Source organism: Schistocerca cancellata, chromosome 4 (genome assembly GCF_023864275.1).
Source record: "Schistocerca cancellata isolate TAMUIC-IGC-003103 chromosome 4, iqSchCanc2.1, whole genome shotgun sequence".
Classification (NCBI taxonomy): Eukaryota; Metazoa; Arthropoda; class Insecta; order Orthoptera; family Acrididae; genus Schistocerca; species Schistocerca cancellata.
In genome coordinates this window covers 137,234,391-137,249,798 of record NC_064629.1, presented here as the reverse complement: position 1 = coordinate 137,249,798, position 15,408 = coordinate 137,234,391, and the positions used below count along the sequence as shown (strand labels likewise).

At 44.7% G+C, this 15,408-nt stretch overlaps 1 protein-coding gene across 1 annotated transcript in view; it reads right to left on the bottom strand.

Moving 5' to 3' along the window:
- Nucleotides 1-15,408, bottom strand: part of LOC126183925 (GTPase-activating Rap/Ran-GAP domain-like protein 3) — a 662,070-nt gene that overhangs the window by 143,409 nt on the left and 503,253 nt on the right. Inside the window, exon 10 of the mRNA XM_049926272.1 lies at nt 5,326-5,429. Coding sequence (XP_049782229.1) covers nt 5,326-5,429 — 104 coding nt within the window. The remainder of the gene's footprint in view (nt 1-5,325; nt 5,430-15,408) is intronic.

The following is a 15,408-nucleotide window of genomic DNA, read 5'->3' as shown; positions in this document are numbered from 1 at the left end:
GCCGCGACAGCGTGGACGTGAACCGTATGTGCAGTTGACGGACTTTGAGCGAGGGCGTATAGTGGGCATGCGGGAGGCCGGGTGGACGTACCGCCGAATTACTAACACGTGGGGCGTGAGGTCTCCACAGTACATCGATGTTGTCGCCAGTGGTCGGCGGAAGGTGCACGTGCCCGTCGACCTGGGACCGGACCGCAGCGACGCACGGATGCACGCCAAGACCGTAGGATCCTACGCAGTGCCGTAGGGGACCGCACCGCCACTTCCCAGCAAATTAGGGACACTGTTGCTCCTGGGGTATCGGCGAGGACCATTCGCAACCGTCTCCATGAAGCTGGGCTACGGTCCCGCACACCGTTAGGCCGTCTTCCGCTCACGCCCCAACATCGTGCAGCCCGCCTCCAGTGGTGTCGCGACAGGCGTGAATGGAGGGACGAATGGAGACGTGTCGTCTTCAGCGATGAGAGTCGCTGGTGATCGTCGAGGGGACACTGAATAGTGCACGGTACATCCAAACCGTCATCGAACCCATCGTTCTACCATTCCTAGACCGGCAAGGGAACTTGCTGTTCCAACAGGACAATGCACGTCCGCATGTATCCCGTGCCACCCAACGTGCTCTAGAAGGTGTAAGTCAACTACCCTGGCCAGCAAGATCTCCGGATCTGTCCCCCATTGAGCATATTTGGGACTGGATGAAGCGTCGTCTCACGCGGTCTGCACGTCCAGCACGAACGCTGGTCCAACTGAGGCGCCGGGTGGAAATGGCATGGCAAGCCGTTCCACAGGACTACATCCAGCATCTGTACGATCGTCTCCATGGGAGAATAGCAGCCTGCATTGCTGCGAAAGGTGGATATACACAGTACTAGTGCCGACATTGTGCATGCTCTGTTGCCTGTGTCTATGTGCCTGTGGTTCTGTCAGTGTGATCATGTGATGTATCTTACCCCAGGAATGTGTCAATAAAGTTTCCCCTTCCTGGGACAATGAATTCACGGTGTTCTTATTTCAATTTCCAGAAGTGTATATTTTAAAGATGTTGGATTTTCTTAAATGTTCTCACTTATGAGCCAAATGAATTTCATGTGCATTTCAAGTATTATGGCCAGCACTGCACACTGCTGAGCATGTAGCTAGCATATTTATATTTTTTTTATGAGAGACCAGAATATATCGCGTTACTCCGTTGCTGCTCTAGAGGTAAGACGGTTTAATTTATTTGTTATGTTCACAGGGACCAAAGTTATTAGTTTTCAACAGGCCCTTAGGATTCAGTGCTTAAGGGGCTGAATGTACTTTGCAGTGACTGTATTTCTTTATTGGTATTGGGAGCTGCATTACCCAAACAATTCGTGTAATGTTTTGCTAACAATAACACAGAGTAAGCACACCACTTGCACTTAGAACAAGCAACACGATAATTCGAGCTTAATACCCATTTCATAATTTAGACATTCATTCTACGTAATCGTGAAGTTTTTCCAAATAAAAAGAACGTTACACTTGAACGTTACGACTTTCAACACAAAATTATACCTCTTAATGAGTATATTATAACAGAATTTTAAATTTTTAAATTCGGTAAGTAACTATGTGAGATATTGAAAATTGAATTTTTGTTGCCGCTACCATGAAATTGGTACCTGGTTCCGGGATAGCGTTTTAGGGATGTGAAAAGCGCTATATGTTGAGTGATCGCTGTGAAGGAAACGGGGATGTCAAATACTCGTGTGGGACAGTGTTGCGAGCAGCTGACAGAGTCTGAAAGGGGCGTCGTAGCTCTGCATTTGGCCGGTTGTTCGAATGCTGCAATATTCAGGTCTGAGGGCATTCGGATGTGATAATGGTCGATGTTGGACAGCACGGGAACATCAAGTAGGCCAATCACCAAGGTTCCGGTTGACCACGTCCGACCACCAGAAGAGAGCATCACCATGTTTGCACCGAGAACATCGTAATCCCGTTGAAATCTGCGCCAGCCATCCGAGAACATGGACCCCCCGCAATATTCTGTGTCATCCCGCGTCACTGGTCGGAGATTAGGAGCAGCCGGACTAGGGAACTACCGTTCTATGCGTAGGCTGCCGTTAGTACCACAACACCAGCGTCTACTTTTGGAGTGGTGCCGTGGCCGGGAAGCATGGAGAGTCGGTTCATAACGTCGCACGATGCTCTGCGACCAATCGCGGCTGTGCACGACCCCGGAGAGTACGGCGGCGACCGTCATCCAATGTTTTAGAGCGTCAATGCGGTGTTAGTACCGGCGTCATTATGTGGTATTTTGTCGGGTACGGGACAGGGCTGGTAGTGACTGAGGGAACTCTGCCTGCACAACGGTATGTTACGGGCATCCTGGGTCCTTATGTGTTACCTCTCTTGCCACGTTATCGTGGTGTGGTTTCTCAACAAGACAATCATCGTCCACATCTGGCACGTGTCTGTATGAACTGTCTGTGTGTTGAGATTGTATTGTATTGTATGTTAACCGGGGGCCTAGAAACGACGGGAGGCTCCGTGCCCGCCGCAGCCGCAGTGGTCCACAACCCCACGACGACTACCGCAGTCCACTTCAACCCTCCGCCGCCCCACACCGAACCTCTCTTTCAGGGTTATTGTGTGGTTCGGCCCCGGTTATTGTGTGGTTCGGCCCCCTCAGCACGAGGAGAACCCATACATGTCATAAAATGGATGTAGACTATGTGATCAAAAGTATCCGAACACCCTCATAAACATATGTTTTTCATATTTGGTGCATTGTGCTGCCACCTGCTGCCGGGTACTCCATATCAGCGATCTCAGTAGTCATTAGACATCGCGAGAGAGCAGAATGGGGCGCTCCGCGGAACGGACTTCGAATTTGGTCAGGTGATTGGGTGTCACTTGTCATACGTCTGTACGCGAGATTTCCACACTCCTAAACATCCCTAGGTCCACTGTTTCCGATGTGACAATGAAGTAAAAACATGAAGGGGCACGTACCGCAACAAAAGCGTACAGGCCGACCTCGTCTGTTGACTGACAAGAGATCGCAGATTGTTGAAGAGAGTCGTTATGTGTAATAGGCAGACAAGACATCTATCCAGACCATTACACAGGAATTCGAAACTGCATCAGGATCCACTGCATTTACTATGACAGTTAGGCGGGAGGTGAGAAAACTTGGATTTCATGGTCGAGCGGCTGCTCATAAGCCACACATCACGTCGGTATATGCAAAACGACGCCTCCCTTAGTGTAAGGAGACTAAACATTGGACGACTGAACAGTCTATAAACGTTGTGTGGCGTCACGAATCACGGTACACAAGGTGGCGATTCGATGCCACGGTGTGGGTATGGCGAATGCTCGGTGAACGTCATCTGCCAGCGTGTATAGTGCCAATAGTAAAATTCTGAGGCGGTTGTTATGGTGTGGTCGTGTTTTCCATGGAGGGAGCTTGCATCCTTGTTTTGCGTGGCACTATCACAGCACAGGCCTACATTGAGGTTTTAAGCACCTTCTTGCTTCCCACTGTTGAAGAGCAATTAGGGGATGGCGATTGCATCTTTCAGTACGATGGAGCACCTGTTCATAATGCACGACCTGCGTCGGAGTGGTTACACGACAATAACATCCCTGTAATTGGCTGGCGTGCACAAAGTCCTGAGCTGAATCATATAGAACACCTTTGCGATGTTTTGGAACGCAGACTGTGTGCCAGGCCTCACCGACCGACATCGATACCTCGCCTCAGTGCAGCACTCAGTGAAGAATGGGTTGCCATTCCCCAAGAATCCTTCCAGCACCTGATTGAATGTTTGCCTGCGAGAATGGAAGCTGTTATGAAGGCTAAGGGTGAGCCAACACCATAATGAATTCCAGCATTACCGATGGAGTACGCCACGGACTTTTAAGTCGTTTGCAGCCAGGTGTCCAGATACTTTTGGTCATATAGTGAACTTATATATGTATTTGACTATGTTCCACATCTTCTCCTGAACCACTTGTCGAAACTTGTCACACATATTACTTACGGTCGGAAATCACAGCTGTGGGGTTAAGATCGACCTACCTATCAAAGGAGTGCAACTGACGGTACAACAGTGCAAATCCCTGCACTTTAGCAATCCAGAAATTGAGAATGAGATCATTTAGAGACATACAACAAATTTTACACAATATTTCAAATCTTTACGGAACGTTTTCTTAATGATGACCCCAACTAAGTGATGAAAGGAAAAACATTTATTGCTTACTGCATTTTCGCTGTTCATGCAGTACAAATGCTGCATGACGCATGACGTTTTAATTTATTATTTCCTTACTACAACCTCTGTTCACGACAGAATTTGTAGACAGCAGCTACATATACCTCAGGATGTACCTGCAAAATTGTATTATTGCACAGCACATAGTTTGGAGATATGGCGTCATAAACATTGAGCTGTGTGAATATGAAACTGCACGGCGAAATTCGTTAGAGATACAGGTGAAATGTATGTACAAATATATGTGAAATACATTAAATTTATGTGAAATATATTTGACATGTGCGCAAGTGGGCAAAGCCACGGGTAATCAGCTTATCGTAAACCCTGCAACGATTTCAAGCAAATTTGGTACACATATTAGTTACAATTTGGAAATAAATACTGGGGAAGACCAACAGCTTCCTGTTGGGATGAGCGTGATAACGTGCAGAGAGAAGTGGTAGGAGGAGATGGACGGACAACGAGAGGAATGAGGAGATTGGCACAGCAGGAGATAGACATAGCGAGGGGAGGGGGACATGAGCGGAGAGGACAGGAAGAGATGGACAGAGAAACGAAAGAGGAGAAGATGGACTGAGACAGGGGGAGGAAGAGATAGGCAAGGAGACGAGGGACGAGGAGATGAACAGACAGAGGGCGAGGAGGAAATGGACAGAGAAAAGTGAGAGGAGGAGAGATTGAGAGAGTGCGGAGGGCGAGGAGGAGGAGATGAACGAAGAAAGGGGGGGAGGAGATGGACAGAGAGAGGAAGAGCAGATTGACAGAGAGAGAGAGGTGGAGGAGGAGATGAACAGAGAGAGGGGCAGGAGGAGATAGACAGAGAGTGGGGGGGTGGAGTAGGTGAACAGAGAGAGGGGGTGGAGGAGATTGACAGAGTGGGGATGAAGAAGGAGACGGATGGAGAGAGGTGGAAAGAGGAGATGGACTAATAGAAGATTAGAGTAAATACATACTTGGGCAACACAAGGTACTCAGCTAGCAGTGAGTAATTTTACATTACACAGTTATGAATTCAATGTACAGACTACAAATATTCATGGGACACTGAATAAAAGAAAAGCAGCGTACATACCTGTTGTCTGTTTTCCTTAGAGTATGGCAGCATTGTTGAAATGTGGAACATTATTTCGTGACCTTCATACATTGTGTAGATTGAGTACTTGCCAGTCATGTCTCCTGTAAAAGTAGAAAAGCAGAGTAAATCATGAAGCCACAACGGAAATTTTGGCCATAGTTACTGGGATGAAGAGAGATGGAGGGAGGGGGGAGAGAGAGAGAGAGAGAGAGAGAGAGAGAGAGAGAGAGAGAGAGAGAGCTTGTCACCTCGACGGGTGGAATAATTCGGCGTGTAACGTGACAATATGGTTGACAGCTGTTCTCGATGTAGCCAACATGACATGGGGGCGGGGGGTCAGGTGGACAAGACGCGCGATTTCAGCGAGTTTCATCTCGACTAGATATTGGGTGCCCGACACGTGGAACACTTCATCTCCGATGTCAAGTCAATTATCTTCCACCTGTCAAGCGTGAACCGTGGTGGCCTTCTATACAGGGGACACAGCCACCATCCGGATCGTTTCCTATGGGGAATCATGTGTTAATGTCAGGGCTTGTTGCGGAATGTCGCTGATTGTAACAGAGGATGCACTAGCTACAATTCAGCATATCACTCGACAGCCCAGTATTAGATAACAACTACTGAGCAGCCAGCCCATTCAGAATTACCTTCGTAAGTATAAGAAATCACTAGCCCACACACGTATTTTTGCTCATTGAACTTCTCGGAGCACTGACAACATGCACCCTGGAACACCTTTATTGATTATTGTAATTATGGGAAAAGGTCGTCTACAATAATGAGTTGTTGTAAGTGTTGGTTCACGCCATAGGCAGGAAAGGAGTATGTCAAAACGCACATACAGCAGTGGAAATCAGTATAAAGGCACGGACATTTGCAGGAAAATTAACAGTGTGTATTGGAATAGTTGTGCACAGTGTACATGCAACAGCATGAGATTCAGTATACCGACAAATGCAGTCAAATGGTATCGCATTTGATGTCAGTAGTACAGTATATAACAAGACATCAACGATTTAGGTGGTAGAGGGTGGAACTCGGTTAAAGGCAGTCGGCTCTTGCGGTGTTAATGTATGCTATATGCCTTAACTGCACATAGGAAACGGGCACTATTAGTGCCAGTGCGTGCTGAGTACATAAACCACGGCTGTGGCAATGCAGCGCGGGAAAAAGAGTGTTCAAATAATAAAAAAGTAAAAATCAGTGTGTACAAGGACATGGGTCTCTCTAATTGTCAAATCGCCAAGAAGTTGTTTCGTTCAAGTACAGTGACTGATAATTTCGTTTGATTGGGTGCACAATGTGGACAGAACGTAAAATATTCGCAAAGTGGAAAATTATCTGAAGCATCGCAACGGTTACTTTTGCACAAAGAAAGGGCCACAGACCGTCAGTCTTCTCAACCTGTGGCTAACTTATAGTTGCCAGTAACTGGCAAACGTCTAAGACAAATAGTGTCAAATGACAAACCTCTTGAATTCAAGAAACGACTGCAGAAACCTGCTCTATCACCCACACATAAACACGATAGACTGGATTTTCCTGGAAAGCATACATCATGGACTTCAGAATGGGATAAATGGTTCAAAAGATTCTGAGCACTATGAGACTTAACTTCTGAGGTCATCAGTCCCCTAACTAACCTAAGGACATCACACACATCCATGCCCGAGACAGGATTCGAACCTGCGACCGTAGCGGTCGCGCGGTTCCACACTGTAGCGCCTAGAACCGCTCGGCCACCCCGGCCGGCCTCAGAATGGGATAAAGTGATCTTCAGTGATGAGAAGAAGTTTAATTTAGATGGGCCAAATGGATTTTAATGTAACTGGCATTATCTAAGTACAGAACAGCAGGTAAGAATGAGCAGAAATTTCGGTGGTGGAAATGTTATGAATTGGTAAACCTTCTGCGCAAAAGGTAAATTACGCATTCCTTGGCCGAACGCTGAAAAGAACTCTAACATGCACCCGGAGTTCCTAGAGACAGAACTGGTCAAAATTTATGATAAACTAGAGGACGAAAGTATAATGTTTCAACAAGATAATGCTTCTGTGCATGTTTCTGCTACTACCTTTTGGCTGCACTTAGCCTGGATTTGAACCCCGTGGAATATCTTTGTGAAATATTTACAAGGTATGTTTGTTGAAACCGAAGCCAATTTGAGGCCGCAAGTGAGCTGAAAAGAGCAATACGAGAAGAGTGGGCGACAATATCACTGCAAGAAATACTAACCTTAACAAAATCAATGCCACAGAGAATTTCTGTGGTAGTGGGGAAGAATGGAGGATGGACAAAGTACTAACAATGCAATAACAAAACAGGACCATCTGTGTCTTTATACAAATTTCCAGCAAGGATATGCAAACGCATTATTTTGTTACTCATTTTGTGAAGGAAACTACGTAATTCCGCGATGACTATTTTGTCTTATATGGATTTTCTACTTTCATAATAAATTCGCTGGAAGTATGCTTTGGAAATTTTACTTTTACTTTCGTAGGCACCCTGCCTTTATACCTATTTCCACTACTGTAAATGACATTCACAAACAGGACACTGCTCGAGCAGTTACTGGAGATATTTTCATGTGAGGGATGTTTACATATAATGGTATGGCAGTCCCTTAATATGTTTGACATCTTCTCTCACCAGCAAATGGTATTCGAACAAAGTGCTCGATCATGTGTGGCCTCCTTTTGCACACGACAATCCACAAGACACCAGTATCTTCAAAAAGAAAGTGCACAAACTATTGCTCTCGAATTTTATCAGAGTGTTTTGAGTTTTACTACACGAAAATGAGGTTTCTTGTGTAGATTTCAAGGCCACATGGCCTTAGTAATGTTGAACTCATTTGGGGTAGATCGAGCGAGATGTGTACGCCTTGGTTAAAAAGTATGGCTATTTTTCATAAGACGTTGGTGGTCGTTGAGCTTTCATGCATGGGTCCCCAACGATTTCGGTGTGTCGTGGTGACCACGGCCGCAACATCATCTGGGAGAAAGGGTACTAAGTAGTTCTTCTTTCTTCTTTTTCATGGCTCTTACCCTTATCTTCAAGGTGTCGGCATGTTAATTATTAGATTTAGCAAGGTTACCAGTGGAGGGTGGCCGGGTGCACTCCTTGTCGCGGGTTCCCACTAGGGCTGCCGCGCGTCAAAACGGCGCGGCAGCGGCGTGGTTGTCATGGAAACGCCGTCAGCGGCGCGGCACAGCAGTGTCTTGTCACTGTTTGCACATGTCGAACCGCTGCCGCTGCGGCGTGCCTCGCTCGAGGTCCGCGCCTCCAATCACAGAACTCGCTGAGCCTGACGTCAGGTACGGAATCCCGGGCCACACGAACTTTCGCCGTACCGCTGGCGCGGACGCGGCGGCAGCTATGAAATACTTATCATCCGATTTCAGGGAAACTATTCGGCAGAAAAATTTGATTCTTGTGCATGTTACAGCCTGATATCTTCTCTCGATAAAGGATCGAATTTCTTTTCGTTATTCGTCGTGGTTACTTGCTGTATCGCATTTACGTAAACCATTACACGAAATTTTAATGAGGGTGCAGAGGTAAAAACGCATTGCGTGGACTTTGCGTACAGTTCATTTTAGGTAATACATTATTGCATATGAAATTTAGTCAACATATCGAAATTGTTTTTAAAGCTGAGTGCATGCAGACCGATAGCTATCACCGTTCTCGAGATACTGAATGATATGTCGGTGGACGGGCTGTGCGGTGACCGCGCGCGGGTCGCTATCGATTCGACCGATACTTCGTCCTGCTCGTCGTAAACCATGTGGTTGTTTCAACCGCAAATTTCGTAAACGGTTCAAAAAATCGAAACGTGTTTTTTGCAAATGATAACTTATAAAAAGTCATGTATTTCGGCTCATGATAAATATCCTAAATCTATTTATCTACCGAGATATGAAAGTAACTACAGTTAAAAAGAATGGATAGATGAACTTTTTAAAATGGCATTTAATGGCATGTGGAATGAGAAGTTAAACCAAAACTAATTTGCTGATATTTCATAAGATGTAATTTGCTAAGTATCTACAGCAACTGATTATTTCCTTTGGTAAGTAACAAACGTTTTTCTCTTGATCCAGTGTCCTTTATTTGTTTAAGACGCGTTTCGCCTTTTACTTTAAGGCATCTTCGGTGGAATCTAGAATGATTCAGTTTTGTTTTGATATGTGATACTTGCAGACTATAAAACAGTTCACATCTTTTTTTAGGTGAATAACTGATTACTTACAGTTAATCGAGTTTTTGGCGGACATCTGCGTTTCCCCTCACCTGGTCACATGCTGGAGGTTGAACTAAAACTTAGCTTATGGAACATAAGCACATTTTCATGTTCGCTCTTTTTTCTTCTGTCACTAGCTGTAGACATTTTACCGAAAACTCTTATTTACAGTCGAAACTACAGTGTGTTCACCTCATGTTCCTTCCTGTTTGGTTTGTTTATGTGCATGTTGGTTCAAATGGCTCTGAGCACTATGGGACTTAACATCTATGTCATCAGTCCCCTAGAACTTAGAACTACTTAAACCTAACTAACCTAAGGACAGCACACAACATCCAGCCATCACGAGGCAGAGAAAATCCCTGACCCCGCCGGGAATCGAACCCGGGAACCCGGGCGTGGGAAGCGAGAACGCTACCGCACGACCACGAGATGCGGGCGTGTGCATGTTGTCAACCTAAAAAATTATGTGCTGAAATCTTGTGTCCCTGTGTTTTATCGATGACACCTCCAGAGCTTCAAAGAATGTTTTAATTAAGATTGTCAAAACCTTTCTCTAAACATGCAAATACTATAAATACGGTTTTGCAGTTCTTCAGCCTGTCTACTTAGCTAAGTGGTAGGATAAGTATTACCTTGCATGTTCAGACATTTCACAGGAATCTAACATTGTGCTTATGATAGTTTGTATAACCCCTCTCCCTTTCCTCTCTACATATTCCTTCCACTTTCTAGCCTTCTCTTATTTACTTACTTCTGGCTTGCCAAATGAGTTCTTGACAGTTGCTTCTCCTTTGAGCAAACTTTTCTTTCTACTTTCTCATTTTCGTTCTCCTATGTTTTCCAAGTGCAAAATCGCGCTGCCATTTTGGTCTTTCTGTCAACGTCATATTTAGACATTTCTATTTCCCATGGCCTACTTCATTTGCTGCATTTTTATATTTTTCCCTCTTGTCAATTAAATTTAATATATCACGTTTTATCTAACGATTTCTACTGTACCTTTTTCCCGTTCACATACTGTGCTGCATTCACCACTTCTTCTCTCAAAGATATCCATTCGTATTCTAGCGGATTACTTCCTCTGTTTCAGTCAGTCGTTGCATTATGGTAACTTTAAGATTATCGAAAAACTGTGGGTCTTGACTTATTCAAGTTTGATCTCTTTAATTTGCTACCGTTTACTGCCTCTTTAGTTGTAAACTGCAGCTCGTAACCACTAAATTATTGTCGGTTTGCCTCTGCACCGGGAAATGTCTTACAATTTAAAATCTGGTTTCGAAATCTCTGTTCCAAATATATACACTCCTGGAAATGGAAAAAAGAACACATTGACACCGGTGTGTCAGACCCACCATACTTGCTCCGGACACTGCGAGAGGGCTGTACAAGCAATGATCACACGCACGGCACAGCGGACACACCAGGAACCGCGGTGTTGGCCGTCGAATGGCGCTAGCTGCGCAGCATTTGTGCACCGCCGCCGTCAGTGTCAGCCAGTTTGCCGTGGCATACGGAGCTCCATCGCAGTCTTTAACACTGGTAGCATGCCGCGACAGCGTGGACGTGAACCGTATGTGCAGTTGACGGACTTTGAGCGAGGGCGTATAGTGGGCATGCGGGAGGCCGAGTGGACGTACCACCGAATTGCTCAACACGTGGGGCGTGAGGTCTCCACAGTACATCGATGTTGTCGCCAGTGGTCGGCGGAAGGTGCACGTGCCCGTCGACCTGGGACCGGACCGCAGCGACGCACGGATGCACGCCAAGACCGTAGGATCCTACGCAGTGCCGTATGGGACCGCACCGCCACTTCCCAGCAAATTAGGGACACTGTTGCTCCTGGGGTATCGGCGAGGACCATTCGCAACCGTCTCCATGAAGCTGGGCTACGGTCCCGCACACCGTTAGGCCGTCTTCCGCTCACGCCCCAACATCGTGCAGCCCGCCTCCAGTGGTGTCGCGACAGGGGTGAATGGAGGGACGAATGGAGACGTGTCGTCTTCAGCGATGAGAGTCGCTTCAGCCTTGGTGCCAATGATGGTCGTATGTGTCTTTGGCGCCATGCAGGTGAGCGCCACAATCAGGACTGCATACGACCGAGGCACACAGGGCCAACACCCGGCATCATGGTGTGGGGAGCGATCTCCTACACTGGCCGTACACCACTGGTGATCGTCGAGGGGACACTGAATAGTGCACGGTACATCCAAACCGTCATCGAACCCATCGTTCTACCATTCCTAGACCGGCAAGGGAACTTGCTGTTCCAACAGGACAATGCACGTCCGCATGTATCCCGTGCCATCCAACGTGCTCTAGAAGGTGTAAGTCAACTACCCTGGCCAGCAAGATCTCCGGATCTGTCCCCCATTGAGCATGTTTGGGACTGGATGAAGCGTCGTCTCACGCGGTCTGCACGTCCAGCACGAACGCTGGTCCAACTGAGGCGCCAGGTGGAAATGGCATGGCAAGCCGTTCCACAGGACTACATCCAGCATCTTACGATCGTCTCCATGGGAGAATAGCAGCCTGCATTGCTGCGAAAGGTGGATATACACTGTACTAGTGCCGACATTGTGCATGCTCTGTTGCCTGTGTCTATGTGCCTGTGGTTCTGTCAGTGTGATCATGTGATGTATCTGACCCCAGGAATGTGTCAATAAAGTTTCCCCTTCCTGGGACAATGAATTCACGGTGTTCTTATTTCAATTTCCAGGAGTGTATTATTGTTTCATGATTCTTAAGAAAGGTGCTGGCGATGATTACGTTATGCTCTGTGGGAAATTCTATCAGGTGGCTTCCACTTTCATCCCTTCCCACAAGCCCTTGTGTTCTTACTGTTTCCCTGTACCTGCTACCGTATCACATTTTAAGTTTTTGTCTCGCTTAACTATCTGAATAATCTCATTAATCGTACATTGTTTCAGTGTGTTAGGAGATAGTGAACAATCATGAACGGTAGTCATGAAATCTGTTTATGGTGAATTGAGAAAACATGAATAATGAAATATGTGAAAGAGTACATTGTACAGAAAATGAAAAATTGGTATGTCTTCACTCAACTTCGTCTTTCCTTCATGTAGGTGTGAGATATAGTTAATCAAATGCGCCGGGCGTTTCAAAGGGTTCCGCCCCGTACCTCAGTGGCTGTCCGTCATTGGCTACCGCTGGCGTCTGCAGCTTCCAGATGGGAACGCCAATTCCACGAGCCGCTGCGTCAAAGCGGAAAACGCTTGCCCCTGCCGTTGCCGCACGCCGCCATGCTGCGCTGTAGTTGGAACCGGCCTTTAGGGGCTGTGGCGCTTCCCCGAATTCAGAGATAGGCGTTCTAACACGCGCGGCTATCCGGCGGGTTCACGGTACTGGGTAGGTATCTCTAATTAAATTGCTCGTGGATTTACAAATACTTTGATAAGTATGCTAGTCTTCCTCTGCCACATTATACGTCACTGAAAGGAGTACAACCGTATTGAATTCAATGAAAAATATTGACGATGTTGTAACATATCAGGTTAACAGCTCTCAAGTCGGCATGTATGTTATGACATACGTGACTGAATATATTCCGAATACGCACCTCATTTGTTTACGACTTGTGAATACAATAATTATCTTATGTTATCCATTTTGGTTAGAGAACACCGCAGCTGTGGCGGTTACACTGCAGGAAATACTGCAACCAGCCCCAAGTTTTTTTTGGAATGTTTTCATTGTACCATGCCGAGTTTCAGGCCTGAGTCCATCGTCAGATGCTAGCATTGACTTCATTGCAAGTTTTTCACTTGTGTTCTAAAATATAATAAAGTTTTTGTGATCATACTTTAACAAAAGGTTTTACATTTGCGTTCTAAAATATAACAAAGTTTTTTTGCCTACGTAATTTTACACTTATATATGCTCTATAAATTATGCTTACTTCATGAAAAGCCCTCCTTTACGGATTACGACACAGAGGTTTGATTTTCTTATACGATCTATACTCACCATTGAACTGAACTGAATACAAGATGGCGGATACATTTGTTTACATCGGCTGCTGATTTGATGTGATAAAGAACGTGTTATGTGTACAGATATGACACACATCCGGAGTTACTGCAAAAATACTTCTTCGTAGTATAGATCATTTTATACAGTTATACATGTAACTATTTAGGTTTGAAGATGCTAGTAACGGCCAATGACGAATTTTCTCTCTGTCAGTTAATTGTTATTTTTATCATTTCAGCTTATGAGAACTGCATGAAATTTTGAAGGTACCTTTTCTTTAGTTGCAGTTGATCACTAAGACTGCTGTCAGGCCTATTGTAAAATGTGGTTGTTTATTTCTAATTTCTCTAACGAATTCATTTGTACTCCCTTTTTGGTAAAATGTAATACCTCTAAGGTTTCTTCGACGCTTATCTCCGTGTTGAGCTAAGTGAGTAGCGAAAGTTGACTTATTTAGGTCTGACATTTATAAACTAAATTGTTCCGTGTGCCCAAAATTTTACACTGGACAACCTGGCAGAATTTTCAACGTACAATACCGTGAACAAATGGATAATCTAGGGCTAAAAACCTAAGTAAGTCAACTTTCGCTGCTCTCTTACCGCAGCACGGAAACACCTCCAAAATTTCATGCAGTTCCCTTAAGTTGAAATGATAGAAATAACAATTAACTGACAGACAGAAAATTCGCCATTGGCCGTTACCAGCATCTTAAAATCTAAATAGTTAAATGTATAACTGTATAAAATTACATGTTTGATGCCAATCGGTATACATCGTTATTCATATCACTTTCTTCGATACATCAAATCAGCAGTCGATGTAAACAAATGTGTCCGCCATCTTGTGTTTAGTTTTGTTCAATGGTCAGCATGGATCGTAAAAGAAAATCAAACCTCTGTCTTGTAATATGTAAAGGAGGGCTTTTAGTGAAGTAAGCACAATGTATAGAGCACATGTAAGTGTAAAATTACGTAATCATGAAAACTTTGCAAGTTTTACATTTGCGTCCTAAAATATAACAAAGAAATCAACGCTATCATCTGACGATGGCCCCAGGCCCCAAACTAGTAATGGTACAATAAAATGATGTAAAAAATTTTAAAAAAATCTTGTGCCTGGTTGCAGTATTTACCACAGTGCAATAATTATCTTTCAGCTTTCAAAAATATTACTTTAAAATTAATTTTATTAGTTTATTGAGTTGAACAGCAGTTGACATTAATTTCTTCATGTCTGTTATATTCAGCAGTGTTATAAGGTTAGCAGTGCTTAAACATTGTGTGTGCCTTCCTTCAGCGCAATTGTGTTATTTGGATCAGAGTGCTTGTCGCGGCTAGATGTATGTGGAAATAACAGCAACGTGTAATGCCTATAGGATTTCAGAAATTGTTTTATGTAACAAGATATCAACAGTGCCGATAGGCTGAAGTGACTGTACACGTAACTCTCTCGTCCATCTACGTCGTAAAATCTAAAATATGAATTATCATAATGGCAATTGTGTGCTGTAAGGCTCTCTAAGTGAAATGTTCGGAAGAACTTCTTGACTAATGTACAATGCTTATTGACAAGATATCAGTGTTAAATTCAGACTATGTTACAATTGTAACGCTATCATTTGTTTTGTGGCTGATATGGACGTTGTGAATGATATGACAGTGAACTGCAATAATCACCAGCAATTTTATCAAATAGCAGGCTAGCAAACTTAAGAATAACTCTTCTATGAAAATTTTCATGTAGTATTTAGATAACGAACGTATTGGAGACAGAATTTATTAACAGGAAGGGTGGTTTCGTCACAGTATAGCGTTATTTATGGGAAGGTCGGT